Below are 25,753 nucleotides of genomic sequence, written 5' to 3' on the forward strand. Positions count from 1 at the left end.
TAGCTTGATTATGGGTCAGTCGTAAATTAACATCGTCGATAGAAGCCATTGGTCGTTTAATGGCACCTTTGCGCCGTTTCATGCGGACCCGGAACGCGTGAAATCTGCCTTGCACGGATCGAGAGAGACATTGAATTCTTTTGAGAGACTTTAATACATTGCAAACTCGTACAATATTTATTTTAAAAATAATTTTACTTGGAAAAGAATCGTCGCTTGATACGAATTTGACATCTACTCCAAGCGTTCTGTAAATGTCATCCTGGGTTCAAAGTTTTCTAAAAGAGTAGCGTTGTTGAACTTCCGTCTGCGCGAAGCGAAAGAAACGTGGAAAAAGGAGAGAGGAAAGTTCTTGGCAGGCTGATATCGCTACAAGGGAACGCGAAAGAAAACCGCGTTACTTGGACTAAGCGTGGAATCGTCGATAAATTCGTAATATCTTTCGCTGTCAGAGCCATTCATTCTCGCGAGTTGCGGCCATTACGCAAGAAGAATAGACACGTACAGGTTGCCACCGCAGGAGTAGTTTCACGCTCGCTGTAAGTTTATTTCCGCGGAACTGGCACCGAGGAAAAAGACGCCAAAGAAAGCACGATGCTTCGAAGGGAAATGTCTTTGAAGTTCCAATTTGTTCGATGCCCGTGCTGCGTGGCTTGGTTTGAAGCGTTGTTACCCGAACACACTTGAGTGGTGCCGCTTACGGAGCCGGCAATTTGCCAAGTACGATACTCGAAACTTCCGAATTCGGTTACATTCACAATGCAAACATTCTGCACCGCGTAATTTTTCCGAGAAAATTGCATTTGGAATTGCTTAGACGATAGAGGATAGGTGCTGAAATTTTAAATTCCATCGTTCTTCTTTCGTACGGTTCATTCTTTACCATCATGGATAACCGACGCGGAACAACGGCATGATTCGATTAACGAACAGATCGCAGGTTTCCGTGACACAAAGCCGCCTCCATACACGTTCTCGACGATCCTCGAGCTCACACTCGTCTGATGACGGAATAATCTTCGAGGCGCGAAATAAACCTCGTACCAGCTTGGTCAGGATACTTATCCGTCAACAGAGGCTGAAGTGAAAGGATGTCGATCTCAGGTGTCTCGACAACGTCTACGAAAAGGACGCGAAGTGTGCTAGAAGCCGAGCATGCTCATGGATCCGTTCGGTGTGCAAATGAAACCTGGCCAAATTAATTGAACATCCATCTCAATTACGGGGCTCCGTAGGTGAATACGCCGGGGCTAGACGCGTTCCCGTTCGAGATCTTACGCTTGTGTACACTGCATATATTGCCGCTGGCCGCCGACAATTCTATCCCCGCGGACGATCTGCTAGGACAATGCATCCTGGACAGAATAATTCACTGAAGCCATTATGGTTGGTGCAGGACAAGGGCTTTATTATTGACTTACGACTAATAGTCACGCTGTGGATTACGCGCGTGTGTACGGTTTGGTACGCGCTTGCGTACTTTCTCCGTCTGTACAAGCAACGGCGTATTCCCTTCTCTCGCGGCACGGTTCGATCTATTGCTCATTTCCCAGCGAATGCTAATCGAACGGGCCCCGCTGAAACGCCTGGAAATTCACGGTACGTGGCTTCTCGTTCTCCTCGGTGGGTTTCCGAGTGTCCCGACGAAAATGGATCGGTTGCGCGTCCTCCTTCCCTTCTCTCTGCTCCACGCAGACGGGATTAGCCGTTCGAAGCGTATCGACGCCGGATTCTTATTAAATCGTCGAGTCGAAGGCCGACGAATTCTTATTAAGAGGAAAGAATCCGCCGATACTTTTGCGCCGCTCCTCTCTAATTTGCCGCCTGGTTTCGATTATGGAGATTACCGAAAAATTATGCTCCACCCTGCTTCTATTCGCCGCGAAATTAAAGCGGGGCAGGGTTTGCGGTTCAATCGTTCCTGGGGATGGATCGTCTGTGTTTTTACCTTTCGACGAGAGTAAACGTAGTTCGGATTATAGGGAATAAAGTGCACGTATTTTTAATGAATGCAGTTTAACCTACGTAGTGTTATTTCGTATATTTATCGCCATTTATGATACCGTACGCTTCACCACCGTTTCAAACGTATAAATCGCTCGACGAACCAATAAACTCGTCCCGAGCGCTTCCTCTTGGTTAATCGGTTTTTTCTTTTTCTGTTTTTTTTACTTTTTTTATTTTTTTTATGTATACGGCTGATCGATCCACAAAGCAAATGCATCACGTTTCATCAGAATTCGTTGGCCGCGTCATAGTCAGACTCGCCATTATTCCTACGCTCGCAACAGCCACTATGTTGTACCCGTGCGTTGATCAGGCATTCTGTCTGTCTCGTGTCCCTCTTTGAAAACGTATCGCCGTGTAATCGATGCGCACTTGGACAACGTTAGAAAAACCTAGTCGATCCCGGATCCTGTCCAGTGAATGAATAAGCAGCCCTCGAATAGGGGTTGATAGCGACGTTCTAACGGTAGAGTCATGCTAATCTGTAAACCAATCATACGGGCCCGTGGAACGGATCCACCCCAATTGGCCGCATCTATATTCCTTGTTCTGCCTCGTGTCCGGATCCGTCCGACCGGATCTTCGCATAGTCTGTCCGAACGATGCATTTCCATATTACAGTAAGATTAATTCGGGCCACGAGCTGGGTTTCGGAAACCCCTGATGAAGTTTGGCAGGTGTCTGACACGCGTCAGCCGTCCCAAAAGCGAGACGTCACTCTCCCAGAGATCGTGAATTTCGGTCAGCTACGTGCTGCCCGATTCGTGGTTTCGCTCGTGCGTTCTCCCATCTCGAAATCGTTAGGAAGTTGCGGAAAAAATAATTTTTCCCTGTTTATACGGAACGATTTTTCAAACAGTCCCGACGAAACTCTGTTAATTATTTTTAACAACCATTGTTCCAAGCGGTTCGGAAACTCGCGGTGAGAAGAGGAGAACGAGCTAGGTCGGCTAGCGAGGCCGGAAGAGAACTGGAAACGAAACGCGGATAGGGTTACTAACGATTTCGATTCTGCATCGGTCAAACCGAGCGTTGGATTTTCCGAATGCTTTTTTGATCCGACTAGTCACCGCACACGCTTCGTCGTTGGGGTGGCCTGGTTGCTTTTCGAACAAGCTGACGCGAGCCTGCTGTCTCGCTCACTTTCCAGGCGTCAATGACGCCAATCTCCCGTGTAAATCGCGACATATTTCACCGACTACCGAGGTCGCTCGCGCGTCTCCATATCTGCTCGCACCCTCCCTTCCACGTTTCCGCTTTGACAAACTCGTGATCGGTCTTACCGCGACGCTTCGAATACGCGTCGGATAAAAAGTTCTTTGGTTGTTATCCCGAGGGTTAACGCGTCACGCGGAATATCTCGACGAAGTCGACGAATTGAAAATACCGTGTTGAGCTGTGATACTTTAGAAGGGAGGGGCAGCAAGCACCGATCATCGTTGCGCGCGTGCTCTCTCGACTCGTATGAGCGATTCCTCGCGATGTTCCTGAAATAGTTGTCACTCGTGAACGCACTTTGATTGCTGGAACGTCGAATATTCCACGAGAGTGTCGAGCATATCGGTGAATCGGTCCGCGTCGAATATTTCCGGTGACGATCGGCCAGTCCGATCGAATCGGAATTTATTTATAAGCGAGTAAGTCGCCGAACGAACCACGGTGCGGTGAACAAAAACCGGATGTCACGCATATGGCGACGCAATTTTCGGAATTATCGGCTCGTGAACGAGTGCGAGCGTTCCGCGCGTACATGCACGATCGTCGCACGCATCGTCGCTCGTAGACACGACGAAACGAGAGCGAAAACTACCCCCTCAGGTCTGTTTGTTTTTGATATGGTTTTCATCGAACGATCCAGCGATGTTGCACGCGCCAGCTGCGTCTACATGCAAATGGTAAACCACCTACTTTCCTCGAATGGTGCAGGTAATGGTCTCTACAATATACGCAGGTCGTAAAATCGGCCGAGTGTCAACCGGTCGTGTATGATTCGAATATACAGTATCACGTAATTGTATATGTAATTTCGTATTTACATTTCATTCTATTAAATCGTATACACACGTAAACTCTAGACATCCCGTATACTCTAAGAAGACTATATCTTTCGAGCAAATTCAGGTTTTCATAGAAACTTTGTTTTTTCTTTGATTTGGCAATTATATTTGGCACATTTTCATGTTATCTCATACGCTTTGCAATTGTTGGAATTATTGTTTGAAATATCTTTTCTATCGTCTGTAACTATCTAGATAGCCAGTTTTCATCGACATGGCGACGCAATCAACAAACGTGATTTTCGTAACGTTCACACAATTAACCGATAGTAATTGCACTGACGGATGTTATGCTAGGGACATCGTTGGCAGCTACATCATACGCTGATTCAACGTGATTTTCCGCTACGTAAACTAACTTCATCAATGTCTATGCCAATGACTGTATCGACAAACTTCATCTCATACGAATTACAACGCGTTACCGCTCGTTTCATATACTTTCTTCGTTAAATATAAAAAGCTTTCGCAAGATCCCAGGTTCGATACTCTCGACAAAAGTAAACCAAGTTCAACAAATGGATCACGCGCTTTAAAAGAAACTCTAACGAATCCACGAAAGTGCCAGGGTTTAAGAAAATGGAAGCGGCTGCGACACCTGTTTCGTTCACCCCGACACACTAACGGCGTTCGAGGCATCTGGAAACTTGCGAATTAAGAGATTCGCGGAGAGGGGGTCATTCGATTATTTCCAGCCATTAAAAGGGTCCCGCGTTTCTTCACGGCGACACCCCATTGCAAACGGAACTCCTTTTTCCCGTAGCGTCTTTTCGAACTTTCTTACACGAGTTTTACATTTCGCCAAGAAGGGTGAATTTGGAGAGAAAGAGAGGAACAAACAGCAAGAAGGGAAAGGAATGGGAATGAAGGAAAGAGAAGCGTAGCTGGAAGTTCCTCCTTGGCGAAGAAGAAGTCTGTCTTGGACCACGAGCATCGACGACCCCCTTTCTTCTCCCCTTTCGACCCTTCCCGGTTTCATTGGTATTCCACGCGGCAGCACCAATATTGCGTTACTAGAACGCGTCCTGCAAGTGGAATCGACGCGACGCAGGCCACGACGACACTGGCTAACGTCGCTTGTAAGTCACACCATGATGCCTTCTACTCCCTTTTAATTTACACTCGCCGAAATTAATGTTCGCTTCGTCCTCTTCGCGATAGAGACGCTCGGCTTCTTGCTCGATTTCTTTCAATTGTTGGTCCGGGTATCTACCTCGGAAGGGAAAGCTTCTTTAAGGAAGAGAAAATTCTTGTCGTGGAGTTGTTGGTAACGTTTCTTGTACAAATTTCAGTTCGTTTTCTTAAGCGTTCCCTGGATAGACGGTAAAGCTCGCCTCCGTTTTCCGTGGATGGGACATTTCCATGGGAATTTTTTACGGGGTGGCTGGGATCGTCGTAAGCTTGAAAAGTCCCTGAGGAAAGGATCCTCGATGGGAAGACGTTTCAGAGATGGCTGGCAAAGAGCTACGTAACGACGAGTTTGCGATTGTAATTACAGGACATTTTCTTTAAACATGTATATTTGAAATTTAACCGATTAATAAATTCTTCTGGAACGCCTCGGTGTTCATGATGAATAGAACGAGCGAGTGACGTAGTATCGAGAAAGAATTGAAATTCAACGCATTATCAAGCGTACGAGCAACGGCCGCGGAGGGGATGTTTTCCACGCGGTACAACGTCGAGCCAACCCTTCGTTCCTCTCAATTCCGTGCGGGATCGCGGAATCAAGTGTTTGAGATTATGACGGAGGCTTCGGTCACGTATTTCATTAACTGTGATGCCGTCGGTTCCGCTAGGCAGGCGAGGCGCGTAGGGAGAGAGAGAGTGCCGGATCTCTCGAGGGTGCAGGTAGCCGCGAAATATGTTTGCTTTGCGTTACATCCCCCTGGGATGATCCCGTTATAATTATGAATGTCCTTGTTGTCCCGCAGACCTCTTCTTCGCCTCTTTCCACTTCTTCTTCCCCTCTCCATTAATCTCGTCGAGGATTTCGACGCTTTCGCCTTATCGTCTTTTTTAGATAGGCGAATGGTTGTCGCGATTTTGAAGCGGATAAGTCGTGGATCGCGTTTCCATCGATCGAAATCGTTTTCCTGTCGTGCTTGCAATCGACGAGTATCGAGGAGATTCGTTCTTTTTAGAACGGGCGTGCTTTAAAACGAGCAACGACAGATTGGAATTACCATATTGGAGGAGGGACTGGACTTCTTATTTCCGTTTCCTTTAGAGCAGAGGCAGGAAAAAACGCAGCCTGAAGGGTTTCCTCTATCCAAATCGTTCGCTTCATCTTCCGTGCAGTTCTCCTTTCGCGTTGTCCCCTTGCAAAACTATCTCTACCATTCTCCTTCTTACCTTCTCTTTCTCCCTTCTTTCTTCGCTCGCTCAAACTCTGCTCTCGCCACCGAGCTTTCATCTCCCCCTGTTCCATCTCGGGCCTCGAGATTCATCCGATTCTCGTCCACGAAGATTTCAATCTTGTTTGGTCGAGGTATCGACACGTTCTCATCTTCCTCTCGATATTCCCAACAACCTGCTCCCCTTCCCTTCGTTTTCTCTCTTGCTCACATCCTTCCTACTTTTTGTCCCGTCCCCCCCCTCTCTCTCTCTCTCTCTCTCTCTGACCACCCTTTCTGGCCACGAAACGTTTACTAACCCTTGCGAGAGTAAAAGAGAAGATGGTCGATGTCTATATCGATCGGTCAGGACGAATCGAGTGCAGGCTCGAAGGAAATTCCCGGTTGCTTCCGCAGGAAATTCGCGGAACGCCTGGGTCGAGAAACCCTTCATAGATTCGTAGCCTCTTTTCCCATTTTTCTCTCCTTTTCTCATTTTTTCTTTTTTCTTTTTTTTTTTTTTTTGTTGGTAAGGACCCTCCGCTAGTCTCGCTAGCAGCACCGAGATGATCTCACGACCGCTCGCAAATCTATGTAACGAGAAACGGACGCAGTCTGGCGAAAGATGGAACGCGAACTAAAAATCTGGCCGTTGACGCGCTCTTTCTCGGCACCGGAAAAGACTTTCCCAGTCTATGAATATATTAAAAGCAAACAAAGCCGCTCCTCCCGTAATCCTCGCGTCCTCGTCTCTCTAGAAGCACCGTCTTCGCTCGGCGGACGTAACGCTCGTCCCGTTTATTAAACCGTCCCGCAAACGGTTTCTTAAGCACTTTAAGTTAAGCTTCGTCGTTACCCTCGAAAGACCTGGTTGGTGTCTCGTCCGACGAAAGGAGAGGAAGACGATAGCGGACCTCCATCACGATGAGGAACAATTAAAATCGCGTCCATCGTGCTTGAAAGTGCCTCGCCTGTCGTTATTAAATAACCTAACTCGAAGCCAACTTTGGATAATCAAATTGATATCAATTATCGCCATGCAAATAAAACGAAAACACTCTTTCAAACTTGGAACGTTAATTTGAAGAAAAATGGAATTTTCTTTTTCCTTCCGTATTATGAATAATTTTAATGAAATTTTTTGCATGGCTTTTCTTTTTATCTTTGTTTGACGTTTCTTACATTTGTTTCAGACGGAGATCTGCTCGAGTGCCCTGACGGACGTCATCCACGCGGTTATCAACGGAACGGACGGCTGCCTCTTCTGTTTCGGACACGCGGGACTAGGTGAGTCTATCTATGATTTTCAAGATACAAAATCTCCTCTCGAATTGACTTTGGTATCGAGGGATTTCTCACGACGTAGATCCAATAAAAAGCTCGTTAAACATTTTTCATCGTTCCGCGCGGGGTGACAACGTCTTCTGGTTCGCTCCTTTCTGTCCGCTCATTGTTCGACAAAGTCCGCCGTCCCTGTAGACAAAACGCCATTGTCCGTACCTCGAACGGAGCTCATCCCGACTGAGCATGGAAACAATTACATGAAATATGAATACCACGGGGAATTCCTCGTCGTTCTTATCGTCCTACTACTCTCTTTCCCATCGTGGTACGTTCGAACGTCAAGATGCACCTGTTCCAACTAGAAGTGGACATTTTGCGCAGCTTGTTTACTGGTACGGTGTAATTGCAGATACGACAGAAGTACCGGTAACTCGTCGAAAATTAGATGAAAATCGTGAAATGAAGTTTGTTTTGCATAATTGCACGACTAGTCGAGCATCGCTCGACAACCGGAGAACACAGTGTTATCTTTGGAAACTTGAATTTCACTCGTCTGGGAGGAACTCCCTGATGGAAAAGTCCGAGCTCTATCTCTAGCCACGAATTAACCATTCTCCAGATGAACCTATCGCGACGGTGATTCTTTATTTACACATCGTTCCCCCTGCGTCGCACCGCAGCGTCCATTTTCACCGGCGCGGCAGTTTGTCGCTCGATTTTCATCGTTCTGCAAGAAGCTAAGGGAAAGAAAGAGTACCGGTGCGGTGGGCGAGACGTGCGCGAGTTGTTTTACATTTTAAGTAGTGATATCGAGTTTGCATGCAAATGCATGATTATGCGAGGAAACCGAGGGGAAGGAAGATTTTCTCGGGTCGGCGAAGGAAGTGGCGAGATGCGTGGATACCGGCGGGAAAACGGACGAGGAGAGAAAAGGGGCGAGAACGAGGAACGAAAAGGTGGAGTCGAAAGGAAACGAGATAATGTATGCTACTGGGACACGAGCTTTCTCGCTTTCTCTCTTTCTCTCTCGTTTACCTCTCGCTCCGTTCTCCACGCCCTTCTTCCACCTTTCGAATCTTAACGCACACCGGAGATTATCTTCGCCTCGTCTCGCTGTATTTTCAACGGAAATAACTTCCGAGCTGATGGATTTATGGCAAGCCACGCAAAGAGGCCGATTAAACCTCTCTGCCGAGCTCTACCGCTTGTGTACCCACCGGTATATTGCACAGTTATCAGTGGTAAATACTCGAATTTGGAATATTCGACATTAGCAATGTGCAATATTTCCTTGAACGATACTCGTTAAAAGATGTCGTTTTAGTATCCTAAATGAATTTTTTAAACGATCAAAGATAAGATGTCACGATCGATCGAAATTCTCTTGCAAGAAATAATTCAGTGAAGAGGAAAATACGTCGTACGACGAAAGAAGATGCGATAGACTAGCGAGAAAGATAAAAGGGTCTACGAGATGGGCGAAGATAAAGAAACGCGAGAGGAGAAAGACGTGGAAGGAACTTTCATCCCTTCGCACCTCCGCCAAAGATACTTGAGGCAAGTCCGCGAGCAAACTGCTTTTGATCATAGCTACGACAACGCACTTTTCTCCCTTTCTCTTTTCGTCTATGTGTCATTCCTCTTCCCCTCTGTTCTTTCCCTTTCTTTGTAGCCGGACTCCCCTAACTCTTTACCTCCCCGCTTCCTGCTGCTTTGACACAGAGAGAAGCACCAGCAAAACGCGGAACAAAAGGAGAGAGGAGACGAAGTCCGCGAGGTGAGACGAAACGAGACGAGACGAGACGAGACGAGAGGAGGAGGAAAAAGGGAGCGCAGGGAAAAGGAGCTTATGCATCGTAAGCAATCGAACGAATCTTAAAGTTATGCGCCTTTCTTGGTTCTCTCTTCGCGTGATTCAACGAGCCATCTTCTTCGAGTCGCGAAAAGACGGGGGCCACGATTCAAGAAGAAATCGCGTGACACCCACGGGAAGCAAGAAAAAAGCAAGTGGAACGACTACGAAACGACTACGAAACGACTACGGCTGGAAGGTCCCTTTGAAAGCAACAGGATTTGTCGTACAGAAAATTGTAAGGGGCGGACGGAGGAGGAGAGAGGACGAAGAGGCAGCGCGCGCTCCCTGCATGACAGCCAGACAATGCGGCCTTTTGTACTTTGTAACGCGGTGCTAATTACTCCGCATCAGCCACAACCCTTAAGGTACACGCTGTCGAACCCTTTTACCGCGAGAAACCACTGAGAAAGCAGATTAACCAACAAAACGAGAAGAGAGCTAGCGAAGAACGCGCGAGCCTGTCGCCCGCCGCTTTGACATGCAAATACTCGCAATAATTATACCGGGAAACGATGGTTCGCGCTTCGTTTTTACTGCGAGCGCGGCCCGATTCAGCACCACCACCACCACGATACGAATTCCGTGAGTTGTTTCTCGCAGTGCTTCCGCTTTGCGGTGGAAATTCGCGAGAAACGAAATCGATACTATGGTTCAGTCGACCAACAGAAGCATCGTTTTCGCCGTACAGATCATTTCCTTTTAGCAGAATTCGCGAATACGTTCGTTCCCGTACGCGTTCTTCGAGATCCCGTTTGACGTTCGATCTCGAATGCATAGGCGAACGAACATCGCGGAAATGTTCAGACAGAACTAGGGTTTCGATTCCCATTTATCGTTCACGTAAACGACTGTACGCGTCGCGATATTCTTTTCCCCGCTGATGGGGGGTGGGATGAACTCGAAGGGAATTTCAATCGGTAGATGCATCGGCTTTAAAGCAGTCGTATGCGAGTGTCGCGCTAAAGATTTTCCCTGTCGTGGTTCCCTCGGAACATTTCTCGCCTCCTTTCCATCCCTCTTCGCCGTCAGTGGGAGTTCTCGCGGAATTTTTCCGCTTCTCCGCGCTTCAGTCGTTGACTCGATGCTGAGAAGCAACGATACGCGCAGCTGTACGCGGAACCGATGCATCCTCGATCGCAGTTCTTTTCGAAATTGTTCGATCTCGTTGATTCGAAAAATCGCCAAAATTTCTAGAACACGCTATACAAAATAAACCGCGGAATTCTTCCTTTAGAGAGATTAATTACGATTAAACCGCGTAACGTTTTTCAATCTGACCGGAAAGTCGACTCGTAAACGAATGCCCGTTGAACTCCCTCTTCTTCCCGGTTTCTAATTAAATAACAACATAATTCACCGTCTTACGTTAAAACAATTAAATAACGTTTAAGATTCAGCGACGGCTGCCGGTGCTTTTCCATTATTTCGCCGTTGCCAGCAGCCAACGTGAGAACCCAACCCTCGAATTCTTACGCCTTCCGCTTTCAATTCCCGTCGTTTCTCCTTTCGTTCAGACCTTCACTTTCCTACCATTCCTTTTCTTCCCTCTTTTTTTTTCGGTTGAACTCTTGCGCCGTACCCGTATTGTTTTATGATTTTAATAAGACTTTTTCGTTTACCTATCGGCAATATCTCTTGGCTCGCGAACTTGCCGCCTTTTCGCGCTGAATTCCAAAGTTTCACCTTTTGCGGACGAAGAATGGCATTCTGGCTGAGTGTGCCGTGGACCGGGAGATTCTATAGACATTGGGGAAAAAATGGAGGCTTGAAGAAGTTGACTAGAATCGGATATCAGCCAGTGGCGAAGATAAGTAGAATTACACTGTCGTGGTCAGACACTGCCGTGATGACTTGAAGTTCGTTCGATGGAAGAATTCGAGTTATTGTTTTTAACGGACCTTCCATAAATAACCACGGGCGTCTGAACTCACGAAATAGTCGCCATACTCGATTACATTCGTTTCACCTGTCTCCGATGAAAGCCACGGACTTGTAATGGTAACCGAATTAATCGGTTCCAATCTATCCTCGGAATAAATTCGTCACTGACGAGTTACGCATTGTAACTATGATCGAGCGTTGATCGCGCTCGCATTTCCCATGGCGCCCTGGTAAATAGTAAACAAATTAATTGTCGCCGACCGGGACCACAAACCAAGCGTCGCGATTGTTGCGCGCTACGTCGCTCTGTAGATTTGCCATGTACATGGACGGCGGATTTTCGAAGGGCAACCGTGCGAATCGATCTCGTAGTGGCACGTGGTTGCACGAAAAGCGAGGGAAATCAATCGGGAGACCCATTGTTTGTTCCATGGTCACGATTAATCGGGCTGACGTATGCCACGCCTCGACATCGCATACAAGTGCGCCACAGAACTGTTTTAATTTATGAATGATAACGTGTGTCTCTACGTATTTTGTGTCAACGGCGACGTATTTTTAAGAACCGCCGGTGTCAATTAGTCTGACGTTGTTCAACCGTAGCACAATTTATGTTGGATACTCGAACCGCGTACGGCCAGTGAAAGCGAGGATGAGCAGAGATGTCCAACGATGGCTAATGGCTGGAAGTCACGTAGCCATCGGCTATCGACGGTATAATTGCTTAGAAGGAGAGCACTTTGCACTCATCCATAAAAATTCGATATTTGTATAATTGAAATTTTCTTTTACTCTTTCAGGCAAATCTCATACGATGTTGGGCACACCGGAGGCAGGGCACACATTAGGAGCGATCCCGTGCGCGATAGCATGGCTTTTCCGCGGAATTTCCGAGCAGCGACAAAGGACAGGCGCCAGATTCAGTGTAAGGGTCAGTTGCGTAGAATTAACCACTGGCCAACAGCAGCTGAGGGATCTTCTCGCGGCTCACGCCAACGGTAAGTAAATACGAGCCGGATCACTGACATACCAGCCATGTAACCGCTACACAAGGCGAAAGTTGAGAGAATATAACGAGAAAATGGAGAAACAAGATAGAAACGCAAATACCCTTTCCACGTTTACCTAATACTTTCCAGCAAGTTTGTAAGAAACATCAGAAACTGAAGACTTATCTCTACCCATCCATCCAGACACAGACACCTCCATTCATCATCCGAATCACCCAAGTTTGAATCGAGTCGGAGAAAACGAACCTTGTGACCACAGGACGCCGGATAGAGTTTCGGTTACAAATTACGCGCAACATTTGTAACGTAATCTTTGCAACGGCGTCGAACTTTTCTCGTTCTAACGCACTCCGATCGCGATAGCATTGTGCTCGCGGCATGTCGAAGAAACTTGAGTCGTAAGAAACACTTGTCTCGAGCTTGGTCCCCCCGTTTTAAGAGTTCTTCTCCTCTAGTCTCTATAAAAGAAACGTCTTAGATCAATACGTATGTCTATGTTTGTATATATACAGATATATATATATACAGATAAACCTAAACGCAGAGGGGTTGAAAGTTTCCACAGGTCCTCCGTGATAGGGTTGCACGTTCGCCGCAATTAATTCGATGCTTGGAACAATGCGGGGAAGTACAATCGTTTTGGATTAATTAGTGCCGAGTGCAGCGAAGAGAATTGTCGTCCGTCGGTAAGCTGATTGCGGAGACTTGGTCTAATCTTTGGAACCTTGTTTCCTTTATCTAATCATGGGTGCGTGGAAATCGCTCGCGCGAATTCTAATTATGGTTATACCTGATAAATCGTATTGTTTCGAAGAGCGACACATGCGCAAATGTGAAAACAATATTTGTTATAAGAAATAGTCTAAGGTAGGGTTAAAATATTCTACTAACAATTGGCGAAGATGGAAAGAGAGAAAAATTACAATTTTCTGAAAATATCGATCGATAATGGACAAAATAGCAGGACTCAAAGTAAATTTGTCATCCTAGAAGCATCGTCGAGGTAAATTATATCGATAAAAAGGGAGTAGGCGGGATCATAAGAGCCCGTTACGGTTTGAAATGCGCGGACTTGGCATAAAATAAAGAATTACCGGTCGGAGAGGCAAATTACATCCGAAAATCGCATATTCCGCTCACTTGATACTCCAGCTCGTGTTCCATCGAGCTTCCATTTCAGACGACTGGCTTCTCAGCGTCCTTCGATCGACAAGAATGGTCAATCGTAATGCCAGGAGATGCACTGATTGAACGCCCGTAAGAATGAAATCGTTGCTTTCAATTCTTGCTTCTTTTGGTTCTCGTCGCATCCGTAGAAGATTCGGTGGATAGTATGCAGGAAACAGGACGAGAATCGTCTCCGTTGTCATTTGGTTTCGTCTTCACGGACCACCTCGTCCACTCGGTGGCCCGTAAAATTGAGGGGTAAGATTATTTCTGGTCTTCCCTCCTTTCGTCTTCCTCGTTTGCTCTTTGTCTTATTCTCTTCCTCCGTACTCTTCTTCCTTGTTCTCGCTCTTTGCTTGCCGCCTGTGAAAGAATTGCGAGGAACAACTCCTAGGAGGACTAATAAGAAACCGAAGGGTGGATTCTTCTCTGCTATGGTGCACTTATGGGAACTCTCTCGAAGTCGGAGAGAACGAGAAACAAGCTTTCTTCGAACCATCTCTGAAAATTAACCTTCGTCCACTTCTCGATTTTCTTACAATATCGTTGAATAGCCGATATCGGAGGAAAAACATGTTTTCGCATAAACTTTTCATGCTTATCCGAGGTAATTGCCTCGCGAATCATACGCTCCGCTGTTCTCAGAACTCTGTTAACTATCGAGGGAATGTATCAACGGCGCACACGATGTTTAATGGTGGTTTTTTTTTCGGAAACGACCGAGCTTTATCGCGCACTTAAACGTGTGTCAAAATTATCGTCGAAGCGATCCACGTGGGTGGTATGATGCATTAAGATCGAACTTAAAAATTAAAAAGGTTGCGCGGTGCGGTACGCGGACACGCGGTGCATTAAGAAACAATTCACGGCGTACAATGTAACCGAAGTTATCGTGATCGTGCCGTGAAAGAGGATAAATGCAAAAGGGTCATAATCTCAAATGGTTTAGAATCGTAGTAAATTTCGCAGCTGACATTAACGCAGAAGTCGCGTGCCACGTTGGAACGTGGCATATTAAACTGCGGCGTCGAACGGAGCAGAATTTCTTCCTCGAACGTTGCCACGCACAGAGGCCCGTCCATGAACTGGTACCAATTCCTTTTTTCTTTTTTTTTTTTTTTTTTTTTTTTTTGCCTATTTCGCAAGCCTTCCATGGCACGCCTTTAATTTATGTACTCCGTAGAGCAAACGAAGCTCTCAGCTCTCTGTTTTAAAACGAACGCGACGATGTACGTATATGGCAAATTTCAAGGGACAGAACTTTTCTCGCTGTTTACCTGGTTGTTTGTTCAAAAAGCTTACAACACACGCTGTTTTCTCCGACTACGCTAATTCCAATTTAGAAACACGGCGCGTGTGCGGATCTAAGTTTTAACTAAAGACTCTGTTTCCGGTTGACTGAAACGCCAACTGATTAAGACGCGGTGCAATTGATTTTCTAGCTTATTAAATAATTAACTCGTATCTCGAGGCCTGCAGAATCGTTCGACTGTCGCTTGTTTCATCCTCTCGTCGTTTCGACTTTCTCAGGGCGTTTCTCCGTCCTTTGTCGTTGCCTCGTAGCTTGGCGCACCGAGAGAGCGACTTGGCATCGTTTCCCTCAGCCGACACACCCTCGAACTTCGACTTTTCTACCGGTGAACTCGATAATCCCGGCCCCGGTAATTATTTAAAGTTTTCGGCGTCTCTCGGGTCTCGAAGAGGACCAGAAACGAAATACCTTTCGTCTTTGCGGTAATTTACTTTTGTTTCTTTCACCCCTACTCTGCTTCGGTTAATCTTTACTTCCGCACCATTTTCGTTGGGTCTCTATTTGTCTTCCGATGCCAAGTGTACGCGATAAACGAGTTCGCAGGAACGTTCGTACCGCTTTTTGAGAGTAGAACGAGGAGGATGAGACACACCATGAATCTGGTGTGTGTATACTGTGCAGGTTTTCGAAGCGGCCGCTTGCATTTCAATGGTGGCGAGAAAGGAAAATATTTTCTAGAATATTTTTCGTATGAGATTCTCTCGCCGCAAGAGAGGCGAGACGAACAGCGGAGCTCGGGGCTCGCAATAATTTTCATCGTGACTCGCGCCACGGTTATTGTTTTATACTCCTCTGTCGGGTTGGCGCGTAAAGCGGATAAGAAGGAAGATAAGGACGAGGGAGGAGAGAATAATGGAGGAAACGTCGTCGTAGCTACGCCGTCACTGGAGCACGCGGCTTTTAACGTAACGCGCATAAAACGCAGATGGGAGTGTTCTTCCTTTAGTTTTGTTCCGCGGAATGCTCGGAACGGAGACGGGGATCGATGGAGAATTGAAAGGAGTACCACGGGAATTTTTATTTCCCTTGGCTCGTTCAGGAATTGCGAGGGAATTTTTATTCGATTATGATCAACGTTACGTATCACCTCTTATGCCGGTTGAAAATAGGAAGAAAAGCGTTTGTTTCATTTGCAAATGCACCGGCAATGCAAAGATATTTCGCTTCCATTGGGAACAGAGGCGGCGCTTCGATCGCGCGAATTATTTGTCAATATCCATTTGTTTGTTGGCTGGCCGAAACGATCGATCGAATAACCTCGAAGCCGCGTGTTTGCATTTCGATATACACCAGAAAGTACATGGGATCGATAGGGGAGTCGGGCATGTAACCAATGGTACATTTGCGGTCAAAAACAGTTCCTATTCGTTCTTGCTTTCAAAACGTGTATCGTCGTCCTGTTACCAGCTATTTTATTCATCGAATCGCGCCGGTATGTTCAAATTATTTGGAGGATATTAGCCTGCTCGATGGGCGAATTAGATCTGTCAAGTTGATTTCTAGCACGAACGCGTTTCATCCCCAAATTTTTCACGTCGAAACACATTCGTCGAATCATCAATTGTCAACGTTATATTTGTCATAAAATCCCCTTCCGTTTCTTTCGAGTCCCCAGGATGAATCGTTTACCGGAGACGGTAACTTTTACGAGGGGGATACGAAGCGGGATCTACCGTGCGGTTGGCAATTAAAGAAAACCATCGTCGTCTTACGTACCGGCTGGCTTTCGAGCAAATGGTAGCGAGCAATGGCCCATGCCCCGGCCCTCTATTCCGCGTCGAGCAGAAATTGGAGATCGTTTCGTTAACGACAGCTTTCCTCACTTCGTCACTTGAAAGTTTAATGACGCGAGGTCTTGCTAGCTTTCGGCCGGAAAGTAAATTGTTGGTTTACGCCGGTAATAATTTTTCTTATACCATCGTAAAAGTCGAACGTCGGGAATGTTCCGCGATCGAATGACTTTGACGTCGATCTAGTCTCCGAACGACCTCTTTCCCGTTCAATTTCTGTCACGAACCCGAAGCGGCAGTATCATTCGTTCCGCTATGTGAGAGTTAAATAAAAATTTAGTCTTAGTTTTAATAGCGCTGATGATTTTTAGAGTTAACAACGCGGTTGCTTTAACGGAAGATCAGGGTGCTGCAAGATATTGATCTGGTGGTAGTGGAAGTAAAGGGAAAATGCAATTAGAAAAATCTGACGTAGAAATTGGAATAGATCGATCCAGGAAACGGTAGGAAGAGAATATCCTAGAGTTTGAGCAAAACAAACGTAACAGTAACAGAAGCGTAGAGCGAACCATATGAAAGAATAACACGTGAAGTTAATTTTAATGGCCGTTCCATGGATTAACAGGCGAACGAGGGAAGCCCGCGAGGCGGCGTCTCTATTATCCCGTTCCCCGTTTTGCAAGATTTCACCTGATATGCCAGTGTTTGCCGAGCGTACGGAAAATTCTCGAAAGCAACGGAGCGCGCACAAGCCAGCTTCCCACGCGTGTTTCATTAAGAGATTCGATTCTCCGCGATAATAAAAGTGTACCCTCAGCTTCTTCCTCCTACCAACCGGTTGTTCCGATCGGAGACGTGCGCGGTCATAAGAATCGCATAAAGCCATTGAGGAGGGAGAGCAAGCAATAAGTCCGTGAGTATTAAATTAAAGGCAGCTCGAATTAAAAGTACTCGCGCAATTTATTCCCAGCGTATAAATAAAGTTAACGACTAAATGAGCATTCCCGTGCTTATTACGGCGAGAAATGATTTATAGAAAACTTTCTCCCCTTCTTCTTCTTTCTTTCTCTCAGTTGGGGAAAAATACGCGGAACGTGGCTACGCGCGTCTCCCTACGGATCCTCGAGTTATAGTCAAGACGGGACTGACTTTCACGACGGACGAATATTCGCAGTCGCTTATTACCAGCTTTTCCCGTGGTTCCCTCCGGCTCTGTCCGTAGTCTCCACGACCTACGACCTTCTCTACTTCTCAGGGCACTACCTGAAACAGAGCCGTGGCCCTTCGCCTCTCGCTACTGCGCGTCCCCACGAGACATCGCCGACGAGGAAAACGAAGAGAACGAGGAAAAGGAGAAGAAAAATGAAGAGAACGGTGCGAGCCAGTGGTCTTTGCGTCGTACACTTATTTCGCCAAACATATGACCGTGCAAAGCACATCTTCCACAATTCCGTGCGACGACTGTTTCTACTTTAATACCAGGATCCGGGCGTTCGTTAATTTTCTTGCTTCTTCCCTCGCCGTTCCTCTCGTATTTCTTACGACACAAAACGCAAAGCGTATAACGTAGACACAGGAGAAGAAGCGAAAGGTCGGCGTTACGGGCGAATGGAGATGCCAATGGTCGAGCGAATTACAGGGAAAAGCTGCTCCATGTCCGACGAATTATTATCGATCCCCTCGAAAACGAGTTACCGCTTCCGCCGGTTCCGATCCGCGACTGATACAGCGACCGATGATTATCGGGCTCGCTGCGAAAGAAGAAAAAACAACGATGCCAGGAAGATTGAGGCTTCCCTCCGATTTTTCGTGCAGCCAAGAGAGAAGGTAGCGTTTAAGGCAGCGTTCTTTTCTGTTTTTTCCTCGTCGAACGACTATTATACTTCGAACCGTTTCGTCGTTTACTCTATTTTTAGACCCCTTAATAGCCGTCGCCCTATGTTAAACTTCCAGGCCAGTTTCCCTGGTAAGAACCAGCAACCGTTTCAAGAAGAATATACTTATACGACGCGTTTGGCAAAACAGTCTCGTCGGTCTTGGTCATTCAAAAAGCCGGAAACAGATTTTTTCACTGGCCATCGTTTGGTTCACCCTCGGGAGAGTCGATTGGCCGAACCCTGCTAGTATTCGAAACGCGTCGAAAAACGATTTATCCGCCACCCTCGAACCCTATGCGAAGAAAAGACAGTGGTAAGCGGATCGCAGGGCGTATCCATATTCCGGCGAGTTCTTCTCGCGGAAGATCGGCATTTTATTTCCACAGATTTCCAAGCAACGTCTCCTCGTCTCTTCCATCGTTGCGAACCACCGTCACGCGGCACAGATGCCGACAATATTACTTTTTCCTGTCCTTTTTATGGATATTGCCACGCCTCTACTGCATTAATACGTCCGAGCAGGAATGCTTTTCCTGGTAACGTCGCTTTGTTTTCGTTAATCTTGCTTTATATTCTCTCTGTTAATGAAAACGAACCGTTTGATCATTTGGAAATAAAGATCTTCAAGTTATAAAATATTTATGTCGTAAGATATCTTTCCATATTACGATCTAGAGTTTCCGATTTCTGACTCGTATCGCCTTGACAAGGATCGAGTTTATAGAAATCTTGTCTGTTTGCGGCCTCCGGAGTAGTTAGAAAATGTCGTAAAAAGGAGATAAATAACAGATATCATGCCGGACGATATAATGAAACGAGGCAACCATTACGCGCTCTTTTACGATACTAAGAATACGTTGACGAGATAATAAACCGTTAATTGAACATTCAACAGGCAGATTAAGCACCTTATCTAAACAGTTCTACAAAACAGTTCTAAACAACCGTTTACGAGTATCCTTGTTTTTTCATATTTGTGCAGTGCACCTCGAGTTTCCATAACAAAAAGAAATATCAGATTTTTATGGTACACGTTTTGAAAAATCGATAGGTACATAATCACGATCGTTGTCTTTCAATATTCCCCCGGTGTCGTTTCGCATCGAAAGGTTTTTCCAAGGCGCTGGCAATATGTCACTGGCGAGGCTGTACATAAAAGCGAGCTGTACGCTGGTTTACGAGCTGATCAGATGGCGCGTGTGTTATTACGAAAACTTCTGAAACCCTTTCTTGAACGCAGAAACGCGATAAAATTTTGCTCCTCTAGAAGGTTATAAATTTCTGATCAATCTTTGCGTTGGATCTTTGTATCGAATTCACGGAGGACCTATCAACTGGTAGGATCAAATCGGGATTTTTCATCTATCGAATGACGTTCCTGACAAAGATATACTTTTGAAGAAATCCGTGATAGGAGGACGACGACGAGGTTTGTAACAGTACTTTTACACTGATCACTATTTACAGCTACGTTCCGCATTACGTTGATTATTCGCGCAAAGACCCGTGGCTATGGCCAAACACAAGCCAGTCGTCGATAGTTATCCGCGATAACGCACCGGGATATCTCTACGGTGCGCATCTTTCCACGTTTTATCGATGTCGTAACTCAGCTGGAGACGATCCGCGAATATTCCGCGGTCTAGGCGGGGCCGATTTACGCTTCTGTCTAACGTCCACCTGCATCGCTATGCCCCTCCTATCTGCGATTTTATTTTTCCATCAAATAACAGCGTCGACTACTAAACGTCGCTCGCGATTGGCGTGCCGCTTATTTCCCCTCCATAACCCAACCAACGTTTTTCCATTCGTCTCCGCCACTCTGTATTTCCCCGTGTTTCTCCGCGCGATACTTCCTTCGAGTAACGACAGGAAAAGTTACTTTTATCCTCGCAGGATAATACCATTCCGTTAAGTGTACCATTTCACTAACAACTTACAGAGAGCGTATTTATTACGGTATTTCCGTGTCAAAAGAAACCGTGTCGACACGTGTTATTATTTATCGTGTAGGCTGACGACGAGCGTAACAAGGGGAACGCGTGTAACGTGATTTGCGACGGCTCTTTGTTCCCAGATTCCGAGCAGTCGCCGGCTGTGTACTTGAGGGACGACCCACTGTTCGGCAGCCTGCAGCTGCAGCAGCACAGCGAGCTTCGTGCACCGACTGCGGAACGTGCCGCCTTCTATTTGGACGCAGCGGTCGCGGGCCGACAACGAGAGGACGGAGACGCGCACATGCTCTATACTCTACACGTTTATCAGTACAGCGTCGCCGGCAAGGGTGGAGGTAAGTCACCGTTTTCCTTCCTCCACCGATTCCCTCTGCTCCTTCGTAGTCGCCACTCGTAAACAACGTTTGTCATCGAGCTTCGTAAACTAGAAATCCTCTCTTGGTCTGCAGCGGCTTCCCTTCATGGACAATTTTCCACCGACTCTGTGAAATTGTTTCTATTGTTTCTCGCAGGGAATCCCTGGAACCGTTGACCCGATAAGGCGATTTACTTGAGTACCATTTTTATGTCACGTATGAAATTTTTTGGGCACGCTGATACGAGAATCAAACGTTACGTTAACTGGCCGTTATTATATCCCCGTAATTTCTGGAAACTGATTTCGTGACACGAGCCTTCATCGTACGTTCGTAGAATAGATAAACGTGTCAGTAGCTCACGCGTATTTAGAAGTTCCTAGAATCGTTTCCGTCGGTAATGACCAGATAAAGTTCCGAGCAATGACCAGTTAACGTAACCATATCGTAATCGATCTTTTACGAACGTCGAATATATTTCTCGATATTTTTAATTCTCAGTTGCCGGAGGCAGAAGCAGACTACACTTAATGGACTTGGGTAATTCGGATCGCGGCAAATCTTCTGGCGGGATTCCTTTGTCGGGACTAGGCAATATCCTGCTAGCGATTTTCAACGGGCAGAAGCATTTGCCGTACAAGGAACACAAGCTAACCCAATTATTGAAGGAGTGTCTCGGCTCGTTGACGTGTCACGCCGCGATGATCGCCCACGTGTCTCCCAACGCTCAACACTACACGGAGACGCTAACCACCGTGCAACTGGCGTCCCGCATTCACCGAATGAGGCGGAGAAAGATCAAGTTCGTCGGTGGGGGCACGCAGGGGACAGGCAGTGGTGGAAGTTCCGGCGAAGAAGCGGCCAGGCAGAACAGCGAGTGCGATCCGAGCTCCAGCGATCTGTCGGCGGATACCGTGATCTATGTCGGTCCCAGCACGGATGACGCGACGGACGGCGAACATCCCCCCGTTTATATACCCAGTCTGAATTCCGGAGACAATCGTTGCGCTATGGGGAGAGTGCTTCGTGGATCAGCGGCAGAGAGACCTTGCAAGATGCCGGAAGAACGCAGTCCGGTTCATAAATCGACGAAAGCGGTGAAGACCTTGACGCAGACAGCCTCGAAGCAGACTTCTCCGGCACACACCGCCACTCCGAAGGCCAGTCCGGCTAGGAAAATTTCGTCGACCAAGGTTCCCTCGTCGAAGGTGAACGATTCGCCTGGAAGCAAGATTCCGGTTGCTGCGCCTAGCGGTGGTTCGGATGAACAGTGGATAGACGGTCCCAGGATCTCCAAGTCGAAGGTCGCGGAGGCTAGACACATGTTGAAAGATCCTCACCACAAGAGGGAAACTTGGATCGATGGACCTATGCAATTGACTGGTCCGCCTACGTTGCAGCTACACACTCAGCAGCATTCCTCTGGCTACGGATTCATGGACAGCCACAAGAAGAGTATGATTAGAAAGTGGGTAGAGAATCAGTCGTCACAGATTCAGAAGAACAGACACGCTGCAGCTAGAATCGAGTCTTCGAAGATGTCCGGACAGTCGTCACAGTTTAAGGAATTAACCACGTTCAAGACGTGTGGAGCTATGGACGACGACGATACTTCGTTGTCTACGGTCGAGAGTGACAGCTTGAAAGCGAACGAGATCGAGGATATCACCGAGAAATTGGGCGCCAAGCTGAATCTTCTGAACGTCAAGTCCAACACGGATTCCGGACTGGATCTGACAGCGAGTCCTGTCATGGACGACAGCGTGGACAAAGGGAAGCTGGATCTTCAGGAGGACGAAGACGACGACGAGGAGATCGTGGTACCTCCACCGTTGCCCCTCATAGAGCCACTGAGCAACGGAGTCAGCAGAGAAGTCTCGATGGAGAGCCTGAATCTGTCGCACAAGGACATAGTCCTGCCATCCAGGCACTCGTTGTCTTCCGAGGACGAGATCTTAGAGATCGTCGAGGTCGAGGATTTGGAACCCGTCCCCATGCAGGACTCGTGTCTTCAAGTGACGGAAGAGGACATCGCGATGTGTATGGGAGAAAATCCTTTGCCCGAGAGCGATCAAGAGGAGCATCCTTTAAGAATTCTCAGTCAAGAGAATCTCACCGTCGTATCGACGTTCACTGGTAAGTAAATATGTGCGTTTTTGTATCGTCTACGCAGTATTCCATCACTGTTCGCTTGGATCGCGTGGAAATATTTAGAGCTTTCCACGACGGTTTCTCGCGACGTTCATGTCGCAGCGTGTTCTCTCTGTCGTTCTATCTTTTGACTCTTTTTCTCGTTCGGTGGGTACTCGAATGAAATGCTTCGAAGATTGTTTCTGGAGAGAGTCGATTCTTAGATCTTTCTGGCTTGGTAATAGCGCGCTCGATGGAAAACAATCATATTGCAAGGAAAAAAGAGAAGACAGCTCGAGGATTGTAACGATCGAGGAGAGAGAAAGGGAGATTGGAAGCGGCTCGATATAATTACTCGTCAATACTCTCCGTCTTCGAAGCCGTGCTCGGAAGAGACTGCTTCCAACTAAATGCGCTGTTCCTTTTCATTGCTACTTATCTTGCCATTTCTTTCGTTTTTATCGACGACCGAGCAGCGTCTCGCTAGATAGACAGGAAAAACGAATATGTATTAATTTCCAGATTCGATGTCGGTGATGTCGGACACGGAACGATACAGGCCTCAGTATCCGCCTCCAGTAGGCGCCGGTGTCCTACCCAGGCCATACTTCGACCACGAGGACTTCCTAGAGCAAGAGACCAGGCACAAGTTCGACCAATTGGCTCGACTCCACGAGCTCTACCAAAGCAAGCTAGCGCTCGCTAACGTCTCCAACTCGGTCACCTATCAAAGGGAGAACTCTTCGAACGTCAGAGAAGCTCCATGTAAGTTTCCGAAAGTTTGTTCCGAACAAGAGGACGCTACTCGATCTTTCACCAACTGTGTGTGTTTTCTGTGTGCGTTATCGACCCTTTCGTTGCGTTTCTAGACTCCGACTTTCTTCCTTTTCCGAACCTCATAACCGCAAAAAAGGCTGTCGCCTTCGATCGGCTACGTCTAGCAAGAATCCGAACGAAACGAAACCGGCAACGAGAGGGTCGAGTCTCATCGAGAAGAGTCCTCTAAAACAAAATCACCCTGTCAGCCAACCGGCGTAGGTCTACAACAACTATCACATTAACGCAGGACAAATTCCAGCCGCCCCCGTCTTCCGTCCGCCGTCGCGCTGTCAGTCCTTGTCCCTCTCGGACGTGATGTTCAACGACAACGCGAGCAATCACGGCAGCATCTACAGCGAGCCCGCGTACATCGCTGGCAAGTCCGATCAGGAGAAGATCTGCGACAATTGTCGTCAGAGCATGTCGAGACCGGCCACTGCTTCCTACTGGTATCCGAACAGTGTGGCGCACATAGCCAGCCCTAGGAGATACTGTGGTAAATTGGGTGACTGCAACATTTCCAGCCTGAGGCATCCCGATGGCGCTTCGAATCCTAATCTCAAGGAAGAGGTGGAGAGGCTACCAGGGAACGGAGCTTCAGGTTCAGATCCAGAGGAGGAATACGTCGAGGCGAAGAAACTGTTCACGGCGGCTGAGAGGCCTGAGAGAACTGTCACTGGCAAGTCCGATATCGAGGAGGATCTCAAGGTTCAAGGTGAGAATTTCGATTTACTCGATTAAAAATTGGAAACTGTCGATTAGCTCTGGATTATTTGAAACGATACAGCATCGATAGGACAATCATCTTCTTTGTTTTGCTGTAGCTGAAGTTTGGTTTAGGTATAATACTATTGAGAGTATTGTATCTCCAACTTTCTTGCAGCAACAGCACCTTTGCAGCTGTCCATTCCATCACCAGCGCCATCCTCGGGTCGAATGCAGCGTAAAATTACAAGTCTGGGCTCTTCGATGGGTCTGAACAAGGAGGGCTACGATTCTGGCGCCGATTCCACGCCACGGGCAGCGAAACTCTCGCCAGCTACTTTGTCCAGGCATCGTGCGGAAAGTTCTGGCTACGACAGCATCGTCAGAGATAGCGAAACCAGCAGCATCGCCAGCGACTCGTCCAGGCATACCGGAGCTCTACAAGAGCACCAAGGTATATTTATCGCCGATTTCCTGATACTTCTCCGCGATCTCGAACGAGAAACGCTTGAAACGAAAGATAAATATCATCTAGAGAAAGATCGATAGAAACGTTCCAATTACGTGGAGTAGTTAGTTCGTAGTTAACTTCTTGAGAGATTGACCGATACCGCATGTCCTTCTTCTCATTTCATTAGTAACTGCATGCCATTAATTACGTATTCCCTATCACTCGAGAAATCTTGCACAAGTTAGTAAAATCGTAAGGATCTGTCAAGCGTAAAGCAAACGCAACTAATAAAAGACGAAAAAGAAAGAACCTATCGATAACCGGAAAAAGAAATCTGTGCATGTTTGTAACATCTAACGATTGCATAAAGTCACGTAGATAGCTTAGCTTGCCAGCTAAAGCTCCGTGAAACGATGTAAAAACCCTCTAAAATGGTCCCTCCGTACGGTGGTTCTCCTCAGGTGGCGCACTGGGGGTTCTAACCTCGACGTTGTGCGGGTGTTTCAGCGGTGGAACAGCGGGTGGCAGAGTGCGGGCTCCGGTCACGGGCCCAGTGCCGGGCCCATCTGCCACGGGCGCCATCCGCGCTGCCGGGGATACTCGCGTACACAAGCGAGGACGTGGACATCCTGGACAGGCGCGCACGGTTGCGCTCGGATCCACGTGGCACGATGTCCAGGATACACAACCTGCGACTACGGCAGCGCCTTCTTAGGCTAGAGCTGCGTGACGCTAAGAGGCGCCTGATGGTGCCCGATGCTCGTTGGAGCTACGATCGTAAGTTTGTTTCTATTTTCAAAAAGATCTCCTGCGTCGGAAAG

The 25,753-nt window shown here is 47.2% G+C and overlaps 1 protein-coding gene across 4 annotated transcripts in view; it reads left to right on the forward strand.

Annotated features, from left to right (window-relative positions):
• Positions 1-25,753, forward strand: part of LOC132910091 (uncharacterized) — a 258,457-nt gene that overhangs the window by 229,600 nt on the left and 3,104 nt on the right. The window contains exons 8-15 of one of the 4 annotated variants that reach the window (XR_009658683.1): positions 7,594-7,687; positions 12,221-12,418; positions 20,594-20,806; positions 21,329-22,963; positions 23,480-23,722; positions 24,036-24,491; positions 24,660-24,935; positions 25,394-25,709. Coding sequence is in view for 3 of the 4 variants with exons in the window: in XM_060965535.1 (XP_060821518.1) it covers positions 7,594-7,687; positions 12,221-12,418; positions 20,594-20,806; positions 21,329-22,963; positions 23,480-23,722; positions 24,036-24,491; positions 24,660-24,935; positions 25,440-25,709 (3,385 nt within the window). In the remaining variant the exon portion in view is untranslated. The other 3 variants (XM_060965535.1, XM_060965536.1, XM_060965537.1) reach the window with 3 other exon arrangements.

This window comes from Bombus pascuorum, chromosome 8 (genome assembly GCF_905332965.1).
Source record: "Bombus pascuorum chromosome 8, iyBomPasc1.1, whole genome shotgun sequence".
Lineage (NCBI taxonomy): Eukaryota > Metazoa > Arthropoda > Insecta > Hymenoptera > Apidae > Bombus > Bombus pascuorum.